At 36.2% G+C, this 24502-nt stretch overlaps 1 protein-coding gene across 1 annotated transcript in view; it reads right to left on the bottom strand.

Annotated features, from left to right (window-relative positions):
* Positions 1 to 24502, bottom strand: part of ipo11 (importin 11) — a 311095-nt gene that overhangs the window by 152834 nt on the left and 133759 nt on the right. Inside the window, exons 12-15 of the mRNA XM_056464319.1 lie at positions 10569 to 10602; positions 9100 to 9140; positions 8886 to 9002; positions 2269 to 2645 (exon numbers count right to left, since the gene is read on the bottom strand). Of these exons, the coding sequence (XP_056320294.1) occupies positions 2269 to 2645; positions 8886 to 9002; positions 9100 to 9140; positions 10569 to 10602 (569 nt within the window). The remainder of the gene's footprint in view (positions 1 to 2268; positions 2646 to 8885; positions 9003 to 9099; positions 9141 to 10568; positions 10603 to 24502) is intronic.

Genomic DNA, 24502 nt, shown 5'->3' with positions numbered 1-24502 from the left:
CCAACCCTTTAAGAGTTGTATTTGTCTGTTGAACACAAATAAGTTCTTTTGAACCAATGCTAAATATCAAACATGTTTTGGTATTTTGGAAAAACGAATTCTATGGAAGTCAATGTTTCCAGTATTTTTACATTTTTCAAAACATCTTTTATATTTAACAGAAAAAAACAAACTCAAACAGGTTTGTGATGAGTGAATCATAAGTAAATTGTGACGATATTTTCAGTCTTGGGTGAACTCCCTTTAAATGCAGTGAATTCAGTGAGAGTCACGACCCAGAATGCCCTTTAGCAATTCAGCTGAATCAACCAAAATGATCATTTTGTGTGAGGCCGACGCAAATGGTTTACATGTTTATGGTTAATATTAAATATTTTAATGAAATTTATTTATTGCACTCATGTTGTGTTTAGTTTAACTAGGATTTGTTATTTAGGTTATTTTGTTTTTGTGCAGGCTGCTAGGTTAAGTACACATCTGTGGTTTGTGAATTTTACCCACAAATTTAATTGGACATTTTTTTTCACCATTTACACGTTCTCAAATGGTATCAAACCTTTAAGAGTTTCATTTTTTCTGTTGAACACAAAATAAGTTATTTTGAGCAAATGTTAAATACCAAACTTTTTTGGTATATTGGAAAAACTAATACTATTGAAGTCAATAGTTACATATTTTTAACATTTTTCAAAACATCTTTTACGTTCAACAGAAAAAAAGAAACTCAAACAGGTTTGTGACCAGTGAATCACACAGTAATGGCCCATTTCCACTGAGTGGTACGTATGATACAAGTCGGTATGGGTCACCTTTTGCATTTCCACTACCTAATAGATACCAATGGTACCCAGAAAGTTTCTTGCTTGAGGAAATGTCACAGTAAAGTTGAACGGGTCGTTCACATATCATATGAGAAGCACTTCTCACAAAACAAATGCTTTATACACATAAATACTTGTGTATAAATGTTCATTACTAACCTTTCTATCAACATGATTTGACTATAACTGCAGATCAACTGACGGTGGAAATAGCCTACTGTAACTTCTGCGATTATATAAAATAAATGCAACATATATGAACACATACAGCCCCTTACAGTCTCCAACATGTTACCAATTACAGAAAAACTACACACAGCATACATTGTCATTATTTAGCTTTAACAACAACACACAACATATAGCCCAGTCAGTGGAAATCTCTGCATCTTTAATCTTTACCAGCACATGTAACCTCTTAGAAAGTAATTCCGTCATTCCGAGTTCAATTTGGTCCTTTGTTTTCAGGTCACTCTGGCGTATGTCCATTTCTAAAGGGATCAGATGTCAGAAGCACTTCAATAATCATGCGCACGTTGTTATCATTAGCTCAAAAAGTTTGTTATATTAAATATAGATGTGCATGCGAGCTCTCTCGAGAAAGTGAAACCACTTGCACTTTAGACAGCCTTGTAAACAACAACGGGGCACATGGTAGATTCTGCTCTTCTTGGCTTTGTGGCTGTTCAACAAGATGACGACAAGGTTTGTTTGAGCTCGGGTCGACCATGGCTCTGTATTATTTGTGTATATTATTATGGTGTAATGTCTCGGCAGTGTATTTAAAAATGCCACCTTCCTTTGTTTTCATTCTCCTGGCTTGTGCATGCGCTTGTGACGTTTCTCTGTAAACCAGTAGCGTTCAGGTACCACCTTTCAGTACCCTTTTTTTGTGCTAGGTACCCTTTTGAAAGGGTGCCCAAAAAGTAGTACGCTATGGTTCGCTTTTTGGTACCTTTTGAAAGTGGAAATGGCCATAAAAGCATACCGAACCGTACTATATCACTCAGTTGAAACAGGCCATAAGTAAATCATGACAGTATATTCAGTTTTGGGTGAACTAGCTCTTTAAAAGCAGTGAGTCACGACCCAGGATGCCCTTTAACCATTCAGCTGAATCAAAACAGATTTTCTTTTTTGTAACGTCACAAATTGGCGAAAAGTGTGAAAAGGGTTGTTTCTGCATCAGCAAAGTGTTGCTCGCTGGAGCTCTGTGTTAAACCAAGCTCGAGATACCCAGCTTCTGCAGCCTCAGGATGCTTTTAATGTGAGTGTCACTCATCTCCTCAGGGCCCGGAGTGACACAGAAACTACACAGAGCGAAAAAAGGGTGGAAAAAAGAAGAAGACAGGATCACACGTGGAGGAAGATGGAGAAGTCGTGTGGCAATTTTCAAATACACCCATCAATAACAATCCCCAGTCTCCACGCGTTTTCATACACTCACAGCAGGAAAAGGATAAAGTGTATCATGCTAAAATAAAGGTCTTGTGCAAGTATAAGAGAAGCAGAGATGTGCTCAGCAGGGCTAGAGGGCATTTGTTCATAACCGTGGATGACGATGGTAAAAATCAGTCCCCGGTTGGAGACGGTGCAACACATCACGTTCAAGTGAGCACTCCAAAACACAGACAGAATGCTAAACACCCGACTTGAGCATTTCAAAGGCTCGTTATCGGTTTCATTCTTGGCCCCGTGGGTATGCCATACCTGTACGAGATGGATGAGGGTAGTGAGAATGGCACAGCGGAGCATGTTGTGTTCTTCTGACTGCTTCCAAAGAAGAGGAAGGTACTGAACCAAGCAGCCCACGTACGGTCGAATCTACAAGAGACAGAAGGGGGAAGAAAAGTACAGCACTGATCTTAACTGCAAAGAAAAAGTGTACAAAGTAAAAAAAAAAATGTTGATTAATGATTAAAACAAATCTAAAAATTCAAGTTAAACTCAAACATTCTTTGAAAATCCATTGTAAACACTTTGAATTAAAACTTTAATGGTACAATAAAAGTTACAGGATTTCAAAACTTTAAGCTAATGACATGTGAATATGATGAGAAAAGTACAGGCAATAATAAATTAATGTTAAGAAAATAGTCTGAAACCCATGAGTTAAACAAAACTAATAAAAGCAAAACAAATAGACAAACAAACAAACCAACCATAATAATTTAATAACAATTTTGATGATTGGTCATTTGATAAAACAATTAATAACCCTATTTGTCTTAGATTTTTCATTTTTCGGTCAACCATGTCAAAAATAAGTTTATTTAAATAAAATATTGAATAATAAGAGGAGAAGAAGAGAAGAAAGAGGTGGCAGAGGAAATGGACAATTAAAAAAATAAAGGATTCAAAGATGTTTCCTTGGATTTACTTTTTTTTTCTCCGTTAAGTGGTTGCAAACAATTTACTTGGACTGAATTTAAACAAACTAATTTTGTTAACAGTGGTGCAGTGGGTAGCACATTCACCTCACAGCAAGAAGGTCGCTGGTTCAAGCCTTAGCTGGGTCAGTTGGCATTTCTGTGTGGAGTATGCATGTTCTCTCCGTGTTGGCATGGGTTTCCTCCAGGTGCTCCAGTTTCCCCAACAGTCCAAAGACATGCGGTACAGGTGAATTGGGTAGGCTAAATTGTCCGTAGTGTATGAGTGTGAATGAGTGTCTATGGATGTTTCCCAGTGATAGGTTGTAGCTGGAAGGGCATCCGCTGCATGAAACATATGCTGGATAAGTTGATGGTTCATTCCACTGTGGCTACCCCAGATTAATAAAGAGACTAAGCCGAAAAGAAAATGAATGAATGAGTAAATTTGATTTGTTTATTTCAACCTATATAAATTGTTTGCAAGAGTTTTGTAGAAATCATTTTTTTCAGTGTAGAGGATGAAAAGGAAGAGCAGACGGAGAAGAACAAGTAGAAGTCAGGAGAAAACTAGTAGATGAAGAAGGAGGAGGATGACTAAGAGAAGAAGAGGGACAAGAAGAAAGGCAAAGAATGGGGAAGAGAGAAGAAGAAAAAAGGAGGAGCAGAAAAAGAGGATCAAAAGGAGAATATGAAAGGGTAAGTGGAGATTAATCATGAGGAGTGAGGATGAGGAGCAGAAGAGTGAGGAGAAGAAAAAGTACAGAGGAAAGGGACAATGAGGAGAGAGCAAGAAAAGGATGAGGAAGAAAAGATGAGCAGAAGGAGAAGAACAAGAAGGAGAAGTCAGAGAAGAAAAGTCAGAGGAATAAGGAGGAGGAAGAGAAGAGGAACAAGTAGAACCGCAAAGACGGAAAAAGAGAAGTAGAAGAAGATGAAGAGCAGAAACAGAGGATGAGGAAAAGAAGAATATGAAGGGGTAAGTGGAGATTAATGATGAGAAGTGAGGATGAGGAGCAGAAAAGTGAGGAGGAGAAAAAGTACAGTGGAAAGGGACAATGAGGAGTAGAGGAAGAATTGGATGAGCAGAAGGAGAAGAACAAGAAGGAGAAGTCAGAGAAGAAAAGTAGTAGAGAGATGAGGAGGAAGATGAAGAGGAAAACTGAAAAGGAGGAGGAGGAGAACAAGGAAGAAGATACTGAGAAAAGGATGGGAAGCAGTGGTGGGGAAGGACGTGAGGCAAATGAGGAGGAAGATGAAAAGAAAAATTAGAAAGAAAAAGAAGCAGCAGAAAAGAAGCAGCAGCACAGGGTGGAGAAAGCATAAGTGAAGACAAAAACAGTAGTAATAGTAGAAAGGAATAAAGGAGGGGGAAGAAAAGAAGCAGGGAATAAAGAAGACAGATGATGAGGGGGGAAATGAAGGGGGTTGAGAAGGAGAAAAAGAATAAGGGGGAGTCATAGGAGATATAAAAGAGGAAAAGCGGGGAAGGAAGAGATTGGGGAGAAGAATGAGAAGTAGAGGACGAGGCAAAGGAAGATAACGAAGATGATGAGGCAAAGAAAGGTGAGGCAGTGGAAAGAGAAAAAGATATACACAGTTTGATTAGAAGGCGTAGTAGAAGAAAGAGGAAGCAGAGAAGAAGAAGGTGGGGGAAGAGGAGGAGGAGAAGGACAATGTGGTGGAGGAGAAAGAGGAGGAAGAGGAAGGGAAGGAGAAAGAAAAAGCGGAGGATTGGAAAGAGGTGGTTGGAATAGAGAAAAATGAGAGAGAATTAAGGAGAGAGGAGAAAAATAACGTTTGTTTTATTCAGCTAGCTCTCTGCAACTCTCACTCGGACGCCCACTGATGCTAAGCAGGGCTGCGCCCGATCAGTACCTGGAGGGGAGATCACATGGGAAAGCTAAGTTGCTGCCGGAAGTGGTGTTAGTGAGACCAGCAGGGGGCGCTCAACCTGCGGTCTGTGTGGGTTCTAACGCCCCAGTATAGTGAAGGGGACTCTATACTGCTCAGTGAGCACAGTCTTTTGGATGAGATGTTATACTGAGGTCCTGACTCTGGTCGTTAAAAATCTCAGGATGTCCTTCGGAAAAAAGTAGGGGTTTAACCCCGGCATCCTAGCCAAATTTACCCACTGGCCTCTGTCCATCATGGCCTTCTAACCATCCCCATATCATAATTGGCTTCATCACTCTCTCCCATCAGCTGGTGTGTGGTCTGACACAATATGGCTGCTGTCACGTCATCCAGGTGAATGCTGCACACTGGTGGTGAATGAGGAGATCCCGCCCCCCCCAAAAAAGTGTCCAGAAAAGTGCTGTATAAATGCAAGTAATCATTCTTAATTATTTACTCAAACTTTCTCATTTATTGAAGTTTTATTCATGTTATTTACAGTCACTAATGTTTGTAGAAATATCTCCTTTAGTTTTATAGCAAGCACTGTGTAGCAAGCAGGCTTTCTTTTATTCGGTCTTGAAAATTAATGAACATTTTTCATGAATTATTCTTTTGGATTAAACTTGAAATCTATGCCTAAATCCTTCTCTGTCTCTGAGTTTTTTTTTTTGTTTTTTTTTTTTTGCAGAAGTGCTTTCAAACTTTCTATTCTTCACTTCAAATCCCTATTAGCATCCTTTACTGTGGGAATATTTCTCAAGCAGAGGAATGCAAAAGAGCAGATCCCTTATTTTTTATCTGTCAAAATGGCAGACAGAATTTTGAATCACCTGTCATTGTTCTTAAAACTCTGCAATTTTTTTTGGTCTAACACAACCTCAGCCAGCCTCATATTTTATGTATGAATGAGTACTAGTATTATTTATTTCATATCATTTCATTCAACAAAACAGCGAGTGCTGGTCAGATTTGAGACGACCCTTTTCCTTTCTCGTTTCATTTTACATTTTCAGAACAATGCAGTTAAATCGCATCTTATTTACATACAAATGCACTCCTAAAACTCATCCGTGCTTGCAGCGTTAACTTGGCAACAGTATCTACTTCATATGTAAATATTGAATATACTTCACTTTATAACTTTAATTGGATGCAGTGTTTTATTGTTATTTTCAGCATTTCGGTTCATTATCAGCATTTCATACCACAATAAAATGAAAACAGTTTAAATGTGCTGCAAGCAGTCTGTCACTATACACCAATCAGAGATAATGGTAGTATTTGCATATCTTGGTGGTTTGAGCATTAAATAAAGACGATTAAATCAATTTCAAAACATTTCAGCAATTAATCTGATTACTCTGCTACCGAATACTTTTAAGCCCCATTTCCACTGGGAGTATATAAATACATATAAATGCTTTTCAAACTATCTGTATTTTACAAAATATGCTGCTCATTCAAAAGAAAACTTATTAAAACTCAAAACGTTAACTGCGACTTCATTTTTCTAAATTTCTCACTATTGGTAGAAATTAGGTTGCAGCTTTTTATTGTTTAATTCTGAGATGGAAATGGTTTAAATAGACTTTAATTGTTGTTATTTCTTGCAAAAACGATTTTAGATCTCACAATGTGACTTTCAAACTTACAAAATATACTTTTATATATTTTTACTCAGGTTAAAACAAGTTCCCATCAAAATGGGGCAGGAATGAGGAGGAACCACGTTTAGAAGAAGCTTTTTTCCTTGGAGCAAACAAATGTTAATATTGTGAGATCTTCTGGAGTTTATAAATAAAATAACGTTCCCAACATTCTCATTTACTTTACTATGGCTCCAGTCAAGATCACTTAAAGATAATCCAGTTACATTTCAAACATTACATTTATATATTTAAATATACTGTTGGAGTCAGAATTATTAGCCCCCCCTTTGATTTTTATTTCCTTTTTAAATATTTCCCAAATGATGTTTAACAGAGCAAGGAAATTTTCACAGTATGTCTGATAATATTTTTTCTTCTAGAGAAAGTCTTATTTGTTTTATTTCGGCTAGATGAAAAGCGTTTTTTGATTTTTTAAAAAACATTTTAAGGTCAAAATTATTAGCCCCTTTAAGCTATATATTTTTTTCGATAGTCTACAGAACAAACCATCATTATACAATAACTTGCCTAATTACCGTTACCTGCCTAGTTAACCTAATTAACTTAGTTAAGCCTTTTAATGTCACTTTAAGCTGTATAGAAGTGTCTTGAAAAATATCTATTATAATATTATTCACTGTCATTATGGCAAAGATAAAATAAATCAGTTATTAGAAATGAAAACTATTATGTTTATAAATGTGTTGAAAAAAATCTTCTCTCCGTTAAACAGAAACTGGGGAAAAAATAAACAGAGGGGCTAATAATTCTGATTTCAACTGTATATAGATATATGAAAACAAAATTATGAATTTACAACCACTAAAAACTTACCTTAGCTCATCATAATCTCACAAAGTTCAGTTATAATGCTGCACACCCACAATTTTAAAAGCAGGGATCTGCACTGCACAAATTATCTCTATTACGTTGTGTAGATTGTTATTATCATCATTGTTATTTACACTGTGCTTACACTTTGTTTGTTATGGGAAGATTTACAGGAGCACAGAACTTGGATATGAACAAGACTTTTTAACGGGGAGTTACTTATGAAGGTTAATACCTCCGATTGGTCACTCTGTTCAGGAAATCGGTAGAAAATTCCATGATATGCTATACTATGAAAATGTTTCATATTGTGTTTTTGAGACAGTCTTAGGTAGAAAATGCTCAGTAGTAGGGTTGACTCACAAGTTTGCACATGGTTTGGCTTTTAAGCATATTAAGAACACCAGTTAAACACGTAAACACTGTTAAAAGCTTGATTTTTTACCATAGGGGGTCTTTAGCGCTTTCCTTTGAGGGAAAACCATGAATGCATGGATAAACTTGAAAATGATTTTTAAGGTCCAAAGATACAGTTCTAGGCAGATTTGTGTGAGCAAAATAAAATAAAATAAAATAAAATAAAATAAAATAAAATAAAATAAAATAAAATAAAATAAAATAAAATAAAATAAAATAAAATAAAATAAAATAAAATAAAATAAAATATGCATTATTATTATTATTATTTTTTATTTTTTTAGATTTTACCAACTTAAAAATGGCCTTAATATTTATGCAAAAATTAATTAGAGAAAAAAAAAGACAAGTTTTTCAACAGACTAAAAGTCATAAGATCTAATAAGAGGTATTAATTTTGTTTAGCTGTACAATTTAATTAAGTGTCAATAGTTTTTGCATTTGTATTTTATGAATCACCAAGGTCCACAGTTTCAGCTAAAAAGAAAAGTAGTAATCTGCTGAAGAAAAAAGTAATCTTATCCTTGGATGACCAGAGGTTGGTTGAATTAACAGGAAATGTTCACTGAAATATCTCTTTAAATGACTGCTGTGTTGTAGAAAGGCTTTCACCATATACACAATTGGTTTGATTGAACAAAGCTTAAAATCACGAGCTTTTAATTCAAACATGATTAAATAATTGTCATTCACTAGATAGCTCAGAATCAAGACCCATGTAATGGCTAAAGGTCATTTTCAAAGTACATCATGGCCTTGACCTCAGTCAGCATGGCTTTGCAATGACATGACATCAATATGTCTGTCTTTGTGTGTAAAAAAAAAAGCTAAACAAATACAAGCACCAAAAACATCCAAAAAAGTGTGACTGGTGTATCAAGACTACATCTGAAGCTCACCTGAACGCTGACTCTCTCGATGACGCAGGAAATAACATGGAGAACTTGCATTTTGGTGTCGCATTCATTCACCTGCTGCAACAGCTGGAACAGCAGGCTGAATATAGACTCTAAGTACTGAGAATAAATTTAAAAAAAAAGATGCATTAATGAAGACCTGATGAAGATCAACAGATAAAATGCACTTGGTAACAAATGTTGAAAATAATCTTACCGGTAAGAACTGCTCAGTTCTGAACTCAAAGTCATCAACGGGTGAGTCTGAGTTAAGTTTAATGACCTTTAAAAGGAACACTCCACTTTTTTAAAGATTTGGCTCATTTGACAATTCTCCTAGAGTTTAACAGTTGAGTGTTAGTATTTATGAATCAATTCGGACTATCTCTGGGTCTGGTGGGAAAACTTTTAGCTTAGCATAAAACATTTAATCGGATTAGACTACTAGCATCTTGTGCAAAATTAAAAATAAATAAATGTAAAAAAAAAAAAAAAAAAAATTATATATATATATATATATATATATATATATATATATATATATATATATATATATATATATATATATATATATATATACACACACACATATATATATAAATATCTATAAATATATATATCTATAAATATATATATATATCTATAAATATATCTATCTATCTATCTATCTATCTATCTATCTATCTATCTATCTATATATATATATATATATATATATATATATATATATATATATATATACATAATTATTATTATTATTGTTATAATTTGAAAATAATTGAAATAATTTCCGTCTTTAAAGCTTGACCCTTCTATTGTTGAATCATGACATTTCATAAAGACCGATGAAAAATGAAAAGTTGCTATTTTCTAAGGTTGTAAAATGGAGACTTTTTTTCAAGCACTGCATCATTGCACCTGCTGTAGCCATGGTACGTCAGTAAAGTTAATTGGTTATTACACTGGAACGAGACAAGCTTTAAATAGTAAAGTTATCAAAATGTTTATGCAGTGAGCAAAATGCTAATGGTCTAATCCAATTCAATAATTTATGCTAAGCTAAGATAAAAATTCTCCCTCCAGACTCGAAAGTCAGCTGAATAGATTTTAAAAATGGTTAAAACTCAACTGTTTAACGGCAGGGGACTGTTAAATTAAGTTGCAATTTGTAGTGGAATTTAAAATCCTCAGTTTAAATTTCTAAATAACTGATTAACTGTTAAATTAAAGTTGTATAAATGTTACAATTTAAAAAATAGTTTGTTTAATTACTAATAAGACAGCTCCCTAAATGTTAACTATAACAGGGTCTGACCAAGAAGTCTTAATACTTAATAACCAGTAAAGCACAAACAAAAGGGCATCCCTTCCAGTGCACACCGTCTTCATTCACTCCTTTAATTGAGCCATATTAGCGGACTTTTGTAGGGAATAGTGAATAAAGATATAAGGAGTGGTTTCTGACACAGCCCTCATTATCAGACATGCAGATAAATGAGGATGAGAGTGATTCTAGTAATCATAGAGCACCATGCAAACAAGTAAGTGTTGTTGAACGGCTACGGGTTAATTAGCAAAACTAATTACAAGAGTGCTTATATGCATCCAATTATGCTGACAAATGACCAGCCTAGTGTATAATGCGTAAACTATAACGGGCTCAAAATCACTCAGAGGAAAGGATATCCAGCTTTAGGGTTGTTGCCGTTTCGATGCGAACCTAAAACAGAGGAAAATGTGCATTATTATACAAAAATTAATAAAGCATGATATGGGCTGTGAAGTATGAAATTTTAATGGTTTAGCATGCAATTTCCACTCCACTAGTGACACGAAATGAAATGGAAATAATGATTCAGCTTCCACACCTTCTGACCGATGCATTCCTAAGAGTTTCACTAGATTAGTATTACTAGATTTCTGAAATAGTTTGAAATCAGAGGTGTCAGACTGTACAATTAAACACATCTAATCAAACTAATTAAATCCTTAGGCTGGTAAGGTTTATTTGAAACCTAGAGGTAAGTGTGTTGGAGAAGAGCCCTCCAGGAGGCTGACAACCCTGTTTTAAATGAAGATTTATATTCCTAAACATTTCCACTTTTTCTTAGATTTTATTCAAGGACTTTCATTTTTAAATGGTTCGTTAGTATTTGGTATTTTCTTTATAAAATAGTTCATAAAGTATAAAAACACTGACATAAATGGACACGTTTATAATCATTAAACATTTCCATGATTTTCCCATCAGTTTCAAAATTGCTTACGTTTCCGTAATATTAGAAACTGTATTGTGTTAACGTACCTTGCCTTATTGTTCATTACCATACGTCCACACACACACATATTTAAAGTACATATACATGCATACACTCATCAGCCACTTTATTAGGTAAACCTGTCCAACTGCTCGTTAAAGCAAATTTCTGATCAGCCAATAACATAACACAATGCATTTAGGTATGGTCAAGAGGATCTGCTGAAGTTCAAACAGAGCATCAGAATGGGGAAGAAAGGAGATTTAAGTGACTTTGAATGTGGCATGGTTTGTACGAGCTAGACTGAATATTTCAGAAACTGCTGATCTACTGGAATTTTCACGCACAACCGTCTTAAGGGTTTACAGAGAATGGTCCGAAAAAGAGAAAATATCCAGTGAGCGGCAGTTCTGAGGGTGCAAATGCCTTGTTGATGCCACAGGTCAGAGGAGAATGGCCAGGCTGGTTCCAGCTGATAGAAAGGCAACAGTAACTCAAATAACTGCTTGTTACAATCGAAGTATGCAGAGGAGCATCTCTGAACGCACAACACGTCCAACCTTGAGGCGGATGGGCTACAGAAGCAGAAGAACACACTAGGTGCCACTCCTGTCAGCTAAGAACAGGAGGCTACAATTCCCACAGGCTCATCAAAATTGACAACAGAAGCTTGGAAAAACATTGCCTGGTCTGATGAGTCTCGATTTCTGCTGCAACATTCGGATGATAAGGTCAGAATTTGGCGTCAACAACATAAAAGCATGAATCCATCTCGTCTTGTATCAACGGTTCAAGCTGGTGGTCAGGGCTGGCCCATGGCATAGGCAGTATAGGCAAATACTAAGGGCGCCGTACATCCAGAGGAGCGCCATAAATGAGGGAGGAAAAAAAAGTGTAACTTCACTATTCCTAAAACTATTTGGTATTATGACTTCAGAAAAGAATAAGCTCACATTAATTTAATAGCATAGTGCAAAACCTAAGTAATAATAATAATAATAATAATAATAATAATAATAATAATAATAATAATAAAGCCTACTCGCCAACGACGCCAACTTTTCCAAATAATTAGGCTTTATCTGCTGCACGGTGTTCATTTTTAAATGGGACATCAACCTCAACATATATCAAAACATCCCAAACTGCCTGGTGCGCAGGGGAGGCAAAAAAGAAAATATGAGGAGGAAAAACGTATGATAAGACTGTTCCCAGATAAGCTTCTGTAAGCTTTGGCATGTTTTTAAACAGAAAAATACACTTAATAACATGTCCGTCCTGCATGTTTTATTTTAAAGAGCCCCTATTATACATGAAATAGGGTCATATTTAGGTTGTAATGGTCTCCAACAACAGTCTAATATGCATGCAAGGTCAAACAACACTTTGATGGTCTTATAATCTGCATTTATTTTTACCTAATTATCCCAGCGACTCCCATATGATTCGTTCAGCGATTCATTTGTTCCCAAACCCCTCCTCAGCGCGAAGCTAATCTTCTAAGATTGGCTAATCTAAAGATTGGACCAATGACAGCCTGTTGCGATAGGTCGAAACTGACAGCCTTCAGCGCGAGACAGAGTGAAATGCCCAGCAGCTAATCAACAATATAAAAGTAGTCACAGTGCACACACGCTTTATAGTGTAAGGTGTGGATTTTGGCTGCCAGTGGGTTAATGTAAATACAGACGATGGACTTAAAAAAACAGACGACTAACTATTTTATTGAGCAAAAACTCCAAGAACTGGCGAGGAGATCTTCTAGCCCGTCACAGTCTACCTGCTCTTTTCACACAGACACACACACAGACACATCATTGCGTCAACACCACAGCCTACCTGACCATATCCATGCCTTTATGCCCACATTTTCAGCAGGCTACTTCCAGCAGGATAACCCACCATGTCATAAAGCGCAAATCATCTCAGACTAGTTTCTTGAATATGACAATGAGTTCACTGTACTCAAATGGCCTCCACAGCCACCATATCTCCAACCAATAAGGCACCTATGGGGTGTGGTGGAACAAGAGATTCGCATTATGGATGCATGCAACTGTGTGATGCTATCATGTCAATATGGACTAAAATCTCAGAGGAATATTTCCAGTACCATGTTGAATCTATGTCACGAAGGATTAAGGCAGTTCTGAAGGCAAAATGGGGTCCAACTCATTACTAGTAAGGTGTAAAGTGGCCGGTGAGTGTACATACATCCATACGTATAAAAAAAAGTCATGACCTGGATTTGACTTAGCAAATAGGCAAGAACCTATCATTGGATAACTACTGCATGGATGATTATGTTTTAGCTGGTAACAAGTTAATCAACCCTAACTGATGCAGAGTCAAATTACTGGCATGCGTCAAGCAAAGAAAAAATCTAAGGAGATATAAAAGTGAGTTAAAAACTGTCTAACACGTTCCTAAAAATTAAAAGCATAGTAGGGAACCATCATCTTTGAGGAAGAAATGTGGTCTGAATAAAACCGTTCAGATAAATGATCAATTAAATGTCTGGTGAAATCAAATCAAATAAAAGCAACAGAAAAACTAACGCTATATTTACTAGTGACAGTAAGAGAATTTCCACATACACACACACAATGTGAAGGGAACTCCAAGGATTGGGACTAAACAGCTGTGCAGCCTTTAGAAAACCACTTATCAGTGAGGCTAACCAGAAAAAAAGCTTCAATTTGCTAGGGAGCATAAAGATTGGACTGTGGAGTAATGGAACAAGGTCGTGTGGTCTGATGAGTCCAGATTTACCCTGTTCCAGAGTGATGGGCACATGCAGGGTAAGAGGAGATGCGGATTAATTGAAGCTCCCATCATGCCTAGTGCCTGTGGGGGAAATGCTGTGATCTGGGAGGGCTGCAGTCGGTCAGGTCTAGGTTCTGCAATATTATGTGCCCAAAGAAGGAGGTCAGCTGACTACCTGAATGACCAGATTGTTCAATCAATTTGTTTTTCTTCCCTGATGGCACAGGCATATTCCAAGATGACAATGCCAGGATTCATCAGGCTCAAATTGTGAAAGAGTGGTTCAGGAAGCATGGGACATCATTTTTACACATGGCTTGGCGAATGTGGAGAATGCATGCCATAATCAAAATTAAAAAAGGATTTATGGGTATTTTCTAGGAAGCGCAGTGTGTCTGAAGGCTCATTTGACACTGAAGATGCAATGGTGCTGAAAATTCAACTTTGACTTAATATGAATATAGTTCATTAACTAAAATAAATATAAAAGGAACTTTAAAATGTACTTGAAAGCATGTTCAAAACTCAGATGACTTGCATATAATTTCCTCTGCACATTAAACTGGGCTAGAAGAAACTAGTTTATACTTCTCACCTCCAGAGAACTCTTTTTAAAGGACATCCATTAATTTCACCCCTAAATCAGTGTGGCACATGTTGACAAGAGACCTCTAAGCCTACTCAAGTTTCCTCAGCATATAAATCTTGAGAGTTAGCCTGTAACCAAAACAAAATTAACATCATTAAAAGGTCGTGCCGGTATGGGATAACGGAGGAGCCGGAGGGTGTTAGCAAGGGTGGCATAAAGAGCACGACTCAAGCAGGTGGCTAATGACAGACCCCGGCACCCTCTCACAATGATCTATTATACGAGCGGATGGGACGGCATGCGGCGCTTCACAAACACGTTTATAACGAGCTATAGCGGCAGATGATGAAATTTCCCCAACACATCAAACCTAACGATCAAGCAATTTTCAGAGTAATAGGCAAGAGCCCGGAGCAATGCATTTATTAAGTAGTTAACTGACAAAGACCAAGGCGGACAACAAAGACATCTTACTACTGATTGGTCTGATTAGTCTTCTTCAATAAAAGGTCTGATTGCAGTGACAGCTGCTTTATTACATCACCATCGGTCACTGTCAATTGTCTTAATGGAAATGTTGGAAACTCTTACTTTCAGTCATTTTAGTGTAGGTACTACTATAAAAAGAAAAAAAGAAAAGAAAAAGTGCCCAAAAAAAGGGATTCACAATGTGATATTATGCATTTTTTTTAACTTTCTGATTGTTTGGCACTCAAATATCAAACACAATAACAGTTTACTGACACTAATAAATGTAACATTCAGCAAACCTCAATACCCACGCTTTTCCCACTTGACAAAAACCACATGCTATATTCTATATACAGTTGAAGTCAGAATTATTAGCCCCCCTTAGATTTTTTTTTCTTTTTAAAATATTTCCCAAATGATTTATAACAAAGCAAGAAAATTTTCACAGTATGTGTGAAAATATTTTTTCTTCTAGAGAATATCTTTTGTTTTATTATATGTTTTTATATGTTTTATCTTGGATAGAATAAAAGCAGTTTTAAATGTTTTTAAAAGCCATTTAAATATCAGTATTATTAGCCCCTTTAAGCTAGATTTTTTTTCAATAGTCTACAGAACAAACCATCGTTATACAATAACTTGCCTTATTACCCTAACCTGCCTAGTTAACCTAATTAACCTACTTAAGCCTTTATATGTCACTTTAAGCTGTATAGTGTCTTGAAAAATATCTAGTCAAATATTTTTTCATGTCATCATGGCAAATATTAAATAAATCAGTTATTAGAAGTGAGCTATTAAAACTATTATGTTTAGAAATGTGTTGAGAAAATCTGATCACAGTTAAACAGAAATTGGGGGAAAAAATGTGGGCTAATAATTCTGACTTCAACTGCATGTGTGTACATATTTTTCATGAATACATTACTTTGACTTTAAACTTAATATTCAAGTCATTTTAAGTCATCACAAAATATATTATTAAACATTTTAAACATTTATTTTGTTTATTTACAAAGTACACATGGTAACTGAATCGCAAAAATAACTCAATAAATAAATGCTATTACTCTGATAATAAATGTCTTTATTATTTCTGACAATGACTAAATCTTTTTTTTATTTATTTAAATGCACTTTAATAGATCAAGTCAGTGTAGAAATTCACGTTTAGACGTTCTTTAGCCATGTGGGAATATAAATGTATATGATTTAGTTCCAAACTAACAACGATCTATAACTGAAAAGTTAAAACAACAGCCATAATATGAAAATAATAATTGGTTTGTCTGTGTCATAGTAGTGGAATGTGAGAATACATAATAGTTTGATTTAATGAATGTGACAGACACATAACTATTTTGCTTCTTTTTTTGCTTTATCCCAGCAAAACTAATCTGGTGTACTGAACGATCGTTTACTTTTTATGTTAATATGTGTGGAACATATTAACATTTTAAGAAACTTTAAACATTTCTGCATCAGCATTCACCCAGAATGCCTATGCAAATCACCAAGCTTCGCAATAAAGGAATATAAAACTTCCCATGGGAAGTTAACTACTGGTGACTAAGGCTGCCCCCCAAAACAAGAACCAGAAAAGGAGAGACCTTGGGAGAGAGACTTGTTCCGTTCCAGCTAAGGACAGCTTCTTTGCAGGTCCAGTGAACAGACTTGGATCCTGACAAAAATGGGTTAACCAAACAACCCAAACATTCTCATCTCTGTTACTTTTCTTTCTTTCCTTTCCATCGAGAGTCTAGTTAAGTTTAGTGCACCGTGAAACCAGAAGTCAACATGACTATAGTCTTTTGGCGCATCAAACTCAAAACAACTGATTCCACTCCACTTCACAGGACAAAGAGCCAACCACCAGCTAACCATGTGGTAATCCAGCTCAACAGAGGGAGTTCTTCACATGACAAAAGGAATACAAGAAATGCCTTCAGATTACCACTGAGCTGCTGTATATTGTGACCCTAAACAAACCATAGAAGGGTTTTATTGACTTTTGGTTTGCTTGGTTTGGTCTTACAAAATCCAAGGTTTTTACACCATTACGCTCACTCAAACTCTTAGTTTTCTTTCTTTACACAACTCTGTACAACCTGTAAGAATGTGTGTTTGTGTTAGATGTTAGTTTCTGTTAGATTTTTCAATAAAGTTTTATTTTGTATAAAGAAAGGTGCCTGTGCATATTTATGAATCTAATGTATTAAATGTCGATCTTGTTACCCTGCTTAAACATAAATGGGTTTTTATTTTTGATAGCAATAACCGTAGTTGAAGTTAACTGTCTGTCCGAATGGACAATTTATTTGTTCGGATTTAAAGAGTCGATTCTTCTGAAATCCCCAACAAATTATGCTTTAATTGACTTTGAGCTAATTCACTACATTGATTTAGCATACCTGTGTGAATTCCTGCAGCACTTTTTTTACAGTGTCTTCACCATAACTTACATATTCTCATTAGAGAAATAATAGCAAATTTAGCATATTTACATGCAAATAACCTTAATCCTAACCTTAATGGCCCAAACGTACTTCATCAATGCATTAAAATGTAGTTTGGCTTCATTATAGTGTTATAATGCAGAACTGGTGCAAATGTGTCACTATGATCAGATGCGTCATTGACTACAATTTTCATGAATATTTCTCACTGCCATTATTACGGTGTGTTTAAATTGATACTGAAAGCTCACAGCACATGCTGCAATCTTCATTTAGCACTGCTTTTGGCAGCGTAAGCAGCTTCAGGATATTCATTATCACTATAAAATTAAAAAGGTGTTTTGTAATTCTTTTCTACCCTTAAGCAAAAGAACAAGAGGAATTTTGATGCGAGTATATTGAGGCCTTAACCTAGAAATTGCATGATGTTATTTTTAAATTAGTCAGTAGATACTTGTATAATTACTCTGTAATAAGAGAAAGCTAAAAGTCTGCCACATTTATTTTAGATGAATTAAAACATAACATTACAACCATAAATTAATACATTTAAACCATATTCTGAGAGTTAGATTCCAAAGCAACATATGTAATTAACTCAGTTTTACTTTCCTAAATTTAATAGTATTCTTCAATTCAATTAAATTTTTGCATTATTAATTTTCTATTAATTTATCTTTTTTTCCAGTTTTCCATTTACAGTGCATCTGGAAAGTATTCATAGCGGTTCACGTTTTCCACATTTTTTATGATACAGCCTTATTCCAAAATGGATTAAATTCATTTATTTCCTCAAAATTCTACACACAATACCCTATAACGACAATGTGATTTTTAATTTTTTTAATTGTTGCAAATGAATTAAAAATAAAAAAAAAAAACTGAAAAATCACATGTACATAAGTATTCACAGCTTTTGCCGTGAAGCTCTAAATTGAACTCAGGTACATTCTGTTTCCACTGATCATTCTTGAGATGTTTCAGCAGCTTAATTGGAGTTCACCTGTGGTAAATTCAGTTGACTGAACATGATTTGAAAAGGTATACAACTGTCTATATAAGGTCCCAGGGTTGACAGTGCATGTCAAAGCACAAACCAAGCATGAAGACAAAAGAACTGTCTGTAGACCTCTGATACAGGATTGTCTCGAGGCTCAAGGCTGGGGAAGGTCACAAAAAGTTTCTGCTGCTCTGAAAGTTCCAATGAGCACAGGGGCCTCCATCATCCGTAAGTGAAAGATGTTCAGAACCACCAGGACTCTTCCTAGAGCTGGCTGGCCATCTAAGCTGAATGATTGAGGAGAAGGGCTTTAGTTAGGGAGGTAATCAATAACCCGATGGTCACTCTGTCTGAGCTCCAGCGTTCTTCTGTGGACATACACCAATGAAGCCTGTATGGTAGAGTGGCCAGACAGAAGCCACACCCCACCTTGAATTTGCCAAAAGGCATCTGAAGGACCCTCAGACCATAAAAAACAAAATTCTCTAGTCTGATGAGAATAAAATGAACTATTTGGAGTGAATGCCAGACGTTATTTTTGGAGAAAACCAGGCACCGCTCATCACCAGGCTAATACCATCCCTACAATAAAGCATGGTGGTGGCAGCATCATACTGTGGGGATGTTTTTCAGAAGCAGAAACTGGAAGACTAGTCAGGATAGAGGGAAAGATGAATGCAGAATGTGCATAATGCACAGAGACATTCTTAATAAAAAAGTCCAGAGTGCTCCTGACCTCAGACTGGGGCAACAGTTCATATTCCAGCAGGACAATGACCCAAAGCACACAGCCAAAATATCAACGGAGTGGCTTAACAACAACTCGGTGAATGTCCTTGAGTGGCCCAGCCAGAGCCCAGAGCTAAATCCCATTGAACATCTCTGGAGAGATCTGAAAATGGCTGTACACTGTCACTTCCTATCCAACCTGATAGAGCTTGAAAGGTACTGCAAAGAGGAATGGACACAAATTCCCAAAGACAGGTGTGCCAAGCTTGCGGCATCATATTCAAAAAGACTTGAGGCTGTAATTGCTGCAAAAGGTGCATCAACAAAGTACTGAGCAAATGCTGTAAATACTTAAGTACAGTACATGGGATTTTAATTATTTTTTTTAATATTTATTTTATTTAATTATTAGAATTTTTTATTTTGAATAAATTTGCAACATTTTCAAAAAAATATTTTTTGATATTCTCATTATGGGTTATTGTGTGTAGAATTTGAAAGGCTGTAACATAAAAAAATGTGGGAAAAGTGAAGTGCTATGAACACTTTCCGGATGCACTGTTTGTGAGACTCAATTTCTTTTTTTTCACGACTGAGTGAAGAATGAAGCTCTCAGTCAAACAGCAGGGAACCAGGGGTCTCTTTTATAAAACATTGGGTAGAAACCTTCCTAAAAGTAAATGTATGCCAGAATAATTTTTACATTCATTTATTAATACATATTTAATTAATACATAATTAAAATTGGTTCAATAAAGTCAATATTTAAGTTAAATATGCTTACTTTAGATGTACTTATAGCTGCACACATTCTCCCGGCATGTTTGTTTTTATAGATCACAACTTATGCATTAAAAGTAATCCACACATGTATCCTTTTGTGTGTACGCCATGTTTATAAATGAAACCCCAGGTGTTTCCTATAGCATTTCATTGATAAATGACAAGCTGTAAAGCATGTAACTAAGAGAAACAATACAGTCAGCTGAAATAAAAATATGCCGACCGTTACCCAATTCAATCCATCTTCATAGAAATGGCTTTAGGAGGGCTTACATCTACAACAGAGGAATAAAAGCAGAGATAAGCAGGACTGCCTTCGCTCTCAGAGGCATCTGGGGCATAAAACATCAAACAACATCTGAAAATAAAGCACTTCGCTCCCTGCCAGAGCACACAGCGCCCACCCGGCAGATATGAGCAAATTATGATGGGATTGGGCGTAGGCATGGGACGATAATCGTTTTCAAGGTATACCGCGGTTTGGAAAAGTCAAGGTTTTAAAACCACCAAAATGTACTGTAATACCATTTCTAAGGTATATGTAAGATTTTTTATTTACATTTATTTTGTTTTTCAGGACAACAGTATCTTGAAAAAATTACAAAGATGCCATTTTAAATTGTAAAGAAATCTGTGTTTTTGAAACGAATGAAGACAGCACAAGTCTATGATTCATTTGAATCATTTAGCCTGATGTGTTTACTGCTCCAAAATATCATAAATCTGTCAAAAAATAGAATATATTGTTTTGAAAGGGGAAATAGTTTTTGTTTTTTACCCAGACAATTAAAAAGAATATATTTAGAAGAGTAATCACAATACCGTGATACCATGAAACCGTGATATTTTAATCCAAGGTTATCATACCGTCAGAATCTTATACCAGCCCATGCTATAAAGGATCACCGCTTTAAAGGTTTGCTTGCTGTGTTATGTAATTTCAACTGAAACATGAACACAGGGCTCGACATATGAAGTAGCCCCTCCTCTTTCTTTTTATTAAATAGGCAACAGGGTTTTGCTTATATCCCAGCTCTATCAGAGTGGTTAAGCTAAAGCTCATCAGACTATGTTGTCAACGCAGAGTCTAAAAGTGTATACACTTTAGAATACAGCATTCAGTGCAATTCAAATGGGATTGAAATGTGTGGTGGTGTGCAGGTGTGTCAAAACAAATCATTTCTACAGTGTATCAAGAAAAGGAAGATTTTGTTATATGTAGCCTACTGACAGTTTTTTTATGTTATTTGTGTACTATGGCGAGGGAGGTGAGGTATGTGCAAGTAGCATACTATGGCAAGAGAGGCGAGATGCACGTGAAAATAGTGGAGGAACTATGATGTCCATTTGTATACAAAAACCTGGAAGTGAGTTAGCATTTCAGCAGTTCCGGTTCCCTCATAAATAAAGTCATAGTCACAGTTTAAAGTTATAAATAAGGTTCAAGGTTACCACAAACTCAAGATACTGTCACGTTTTATTCTACGTCATAAAACACAGATACATCCCACTCCTGATTTTTTAAATCGGTTATGCTTCTATAAAGATGCGTTGACTATCAAGTTGCTATTAAGACGCATGTGCAATTAGCATACTATGGCAAGAGAGGTGAGACACATACTCAAGTAGCATACTATGGCAAGTAAGGTGAGATGCACATGTGAATAGCATACTATGGCAAGAGACAAGATGCAAGTGCAATTACCATACTATAGTTAGGGAGGCAGAAAAAGTGTGGAATCTGCATAGTATAAAGAGGTAGATGTGACAAGTGCAACTAGCATACTATGGTGAGAGATCAAAGACGCATTTGCGATTAGCATACAAGGGCAAGGGAGGCAAGATTGGTGGGTGAGTAGCATACTATGGCAAGGAAAGCTAGAAGCACATGCGATTAGCACAATATGGAAAGGGATGTGCGAAAAGCGCATGAGTAGCATACTATGGCCATGTTGGCAAACCGCATGTGCGAGTAGTACTGTATGGCTAGGAAGGCTAGAACCTCAAGCATACTGTGGTGAACTGTAGGTAACTGTGATTAAAATACTATGGTGAGGGAGGCAAGACATGAGCGCTATTAGCATACTGTGGCAAGGGAGGCGAGACACACATATGATTACCATACTATATAGCGAGAGAGGCCAGACTACTAAGAGCAGGTTCAAAAGTTCAGTTCATATATCTGACTGCTTGTGTTTAATGACAAAATTGTATACATCAAGTCTAACTGAAAACTGGGGATGCAGTGAATCATTAATGCATGGTGATGTGCAGGGCTTGACATTAACACCCGCCAAATGCGTGTAGATTTCAGTAGTGGCAGGTAAGACAGACACTCCCACTAGCCACTTTGGCTGGTTGAAAATAATTTTCCTGGATAATAATTCTCAAAAGCACGGTTCCACAATAGGGTTGGTATAATATGCATGCAAAGGCGATCTTAGAATTGAGAAGGAACACAACTGACAAAAATAATTGTGTTCACGCAAGCAATAGAAAGCAGGTGGTATACTCGCAGCTGAGGTGATGTGCGCGACTGTTTAAAACGCGTGCGCGCTCCCGTTTCCTTGCGTGAAGCAATTGTGCCTAGAAACACAACTGATGTGATCGGTTCTCTTTCAAATACACTAAACAAAAAGTAATTAACATGCACCCACAGTGTGGCTGCTTCCTTCAAGAGTTCCAGTTTTGTCTCTTTGTAAGCAGCAATTATTCCTTCAACAGATTATTTATGTGATCATCCTTTCATCATCACACACGGTATGTCTTGCTTTCTTATGCGTTAATATGGTTTATAATTTTTTCAATAATACTCCTTTAATGGGTGATTAACTCCCCATTTATGTGTAGTTAACTGGTAATCTGGGACCTTTAGCCAAGACAGATTACTGTGCACATGTTTTGTAAAAAGTATAGTATAAAGCTATATTTTGCTTGTTCTGACACATTTAAAATTTGCGGTTAAGAAATAAATAATTATGTTAGGTGTGGTCAGAGATAAATTTGGTTAATCCTTCATTTTGATCTCTGAGAATTATGTGAAATAAATACTAATTGTAATACTATGAAACCAGAACCCATTTGCTCATGATTGTTGAGCAAGCTCACACACGACACACAAAAAGTGAAATGAATGAGGAGGCATGTGGAGATAACGCAAAATCGAAATCAAGTCATTTTAGCATGTCAAAGTCATATTTACATGTATAAAATATATGTTCCTAACAATAAAATTGTGGCTAGTAAAAACGGCGAGTGGCTAGTAATGTTAGAAAACTACTAGCCACAGTGGTTGTTAATGTCAAGCCCTGGTGATGTGTCATAATACTGAATTGAACCCAATCAATGACTTAATGATTGTTATCGAAAGTAAAAAGGAGACCAGTGTAGGTTCACACACTTAGCTGACTCACTCATCTACACTACCTGACCAAAGTCTTGTCGTCAATCCAAGTTTAAGAAATGACAAATAATAGCTAGACTTCTTTTTGACCATTTGGTATCAGAAGTGGGCTTATATGAAAGGCAAAGGCCTCTAGATTATGCTTATTTAACCAAAATAAAATAATCATGCCTTGATTTTTAATTATTTAATAAGCTCAGTAAGGTCTAACTTTGCATAGACAAAAGTCTTGTCACTTAACAGAAATAATATACAGTATAGAATATATAGTCATGGTGCAGTGAGAAAAGAATTAATATTGTGTATGACTCCCATAAGCTTGGAAGACTGCATCCATCCATCTCTGCAATGACTTAAATAACGTATTAATAAAGTCATCTGGAATGGCAAAGAAAGCCTTCTTGCAGGACTTCCATAGTTCATCAAGGTACTTTGGTTTCAAAGGGCCGTAAACCAAAATCAGCCCCGAAGAAAAGCACATTTACACCGTCTGAATGGTTTATTACTTGTATGTGCCATTTACAATCCAGAACTGTAACTTAATTTTGAATCTCCTAGTTGCCTGTTTGCTGACTGTGTATGCAATACATTTTCCCCCTCTGGGGTTTCTGTAGAGGTGTGTGATCATGAGAGCAGCATGTTTCAGTATCTTGGCTTTTTGGTCTTCCTCCCCCTCACTGTTACAACTTACAAATATGGAGGAGTTCACATCAACACTGTCTGCTACAAGTTATTATTTATTATTATTTACAAGTGTGTATGCAAATCCATGGTGCGAACACTCAGTTCCTTGTAAATAAGTGACTGATTTCAGCTGCAGCAATAACGTCTTGAAGGGGTGCGACACTTCAGATACTAGAGAGCATTTGATTGGTTTGAAGATCTGATGAGAAGCTGAAGTGCACCACGATGTCATAAAAAAAATCAATCCATACTGATGGAACAAACAGTAAATTTTAAATGTTCATATCTTCTAAAACTAAGATATTGATACTCATACCGGCATCATGGTGGCGCAGTGGATAGCACGATCGCCTCACAGCAAGAAGGTCACTGGTTCGAGCCTTGGCTGGGTCAGTTGGCATTACTGTGTGGAGTTTGCATGTTCTCCCCTTGTTCGTGTGGGTTTCCTCCAGGTTCTCCGGTTTCCCCCACAGTCCAAAAA

The sequence above is a fragment of the Danio aesculapii genome, chromosome 8 (genome assembly GCF_903798145.1).
Source record: "Danio aesculapii chromosome 8, fDanAes4.1, whole genome shotgun sequence".
NCBI classification, from domain to species: domain Eukaryota; kingdom Metazoa; phylum Chordata; class Actinopteri; order Cypriniformes; family Danionidae; genus Danio; species Danio aesculapii.
Note: the sequence above shows the minus strand (reverse complement) of the source record. Positions and strands in the feature narration are given on the sequence as shown.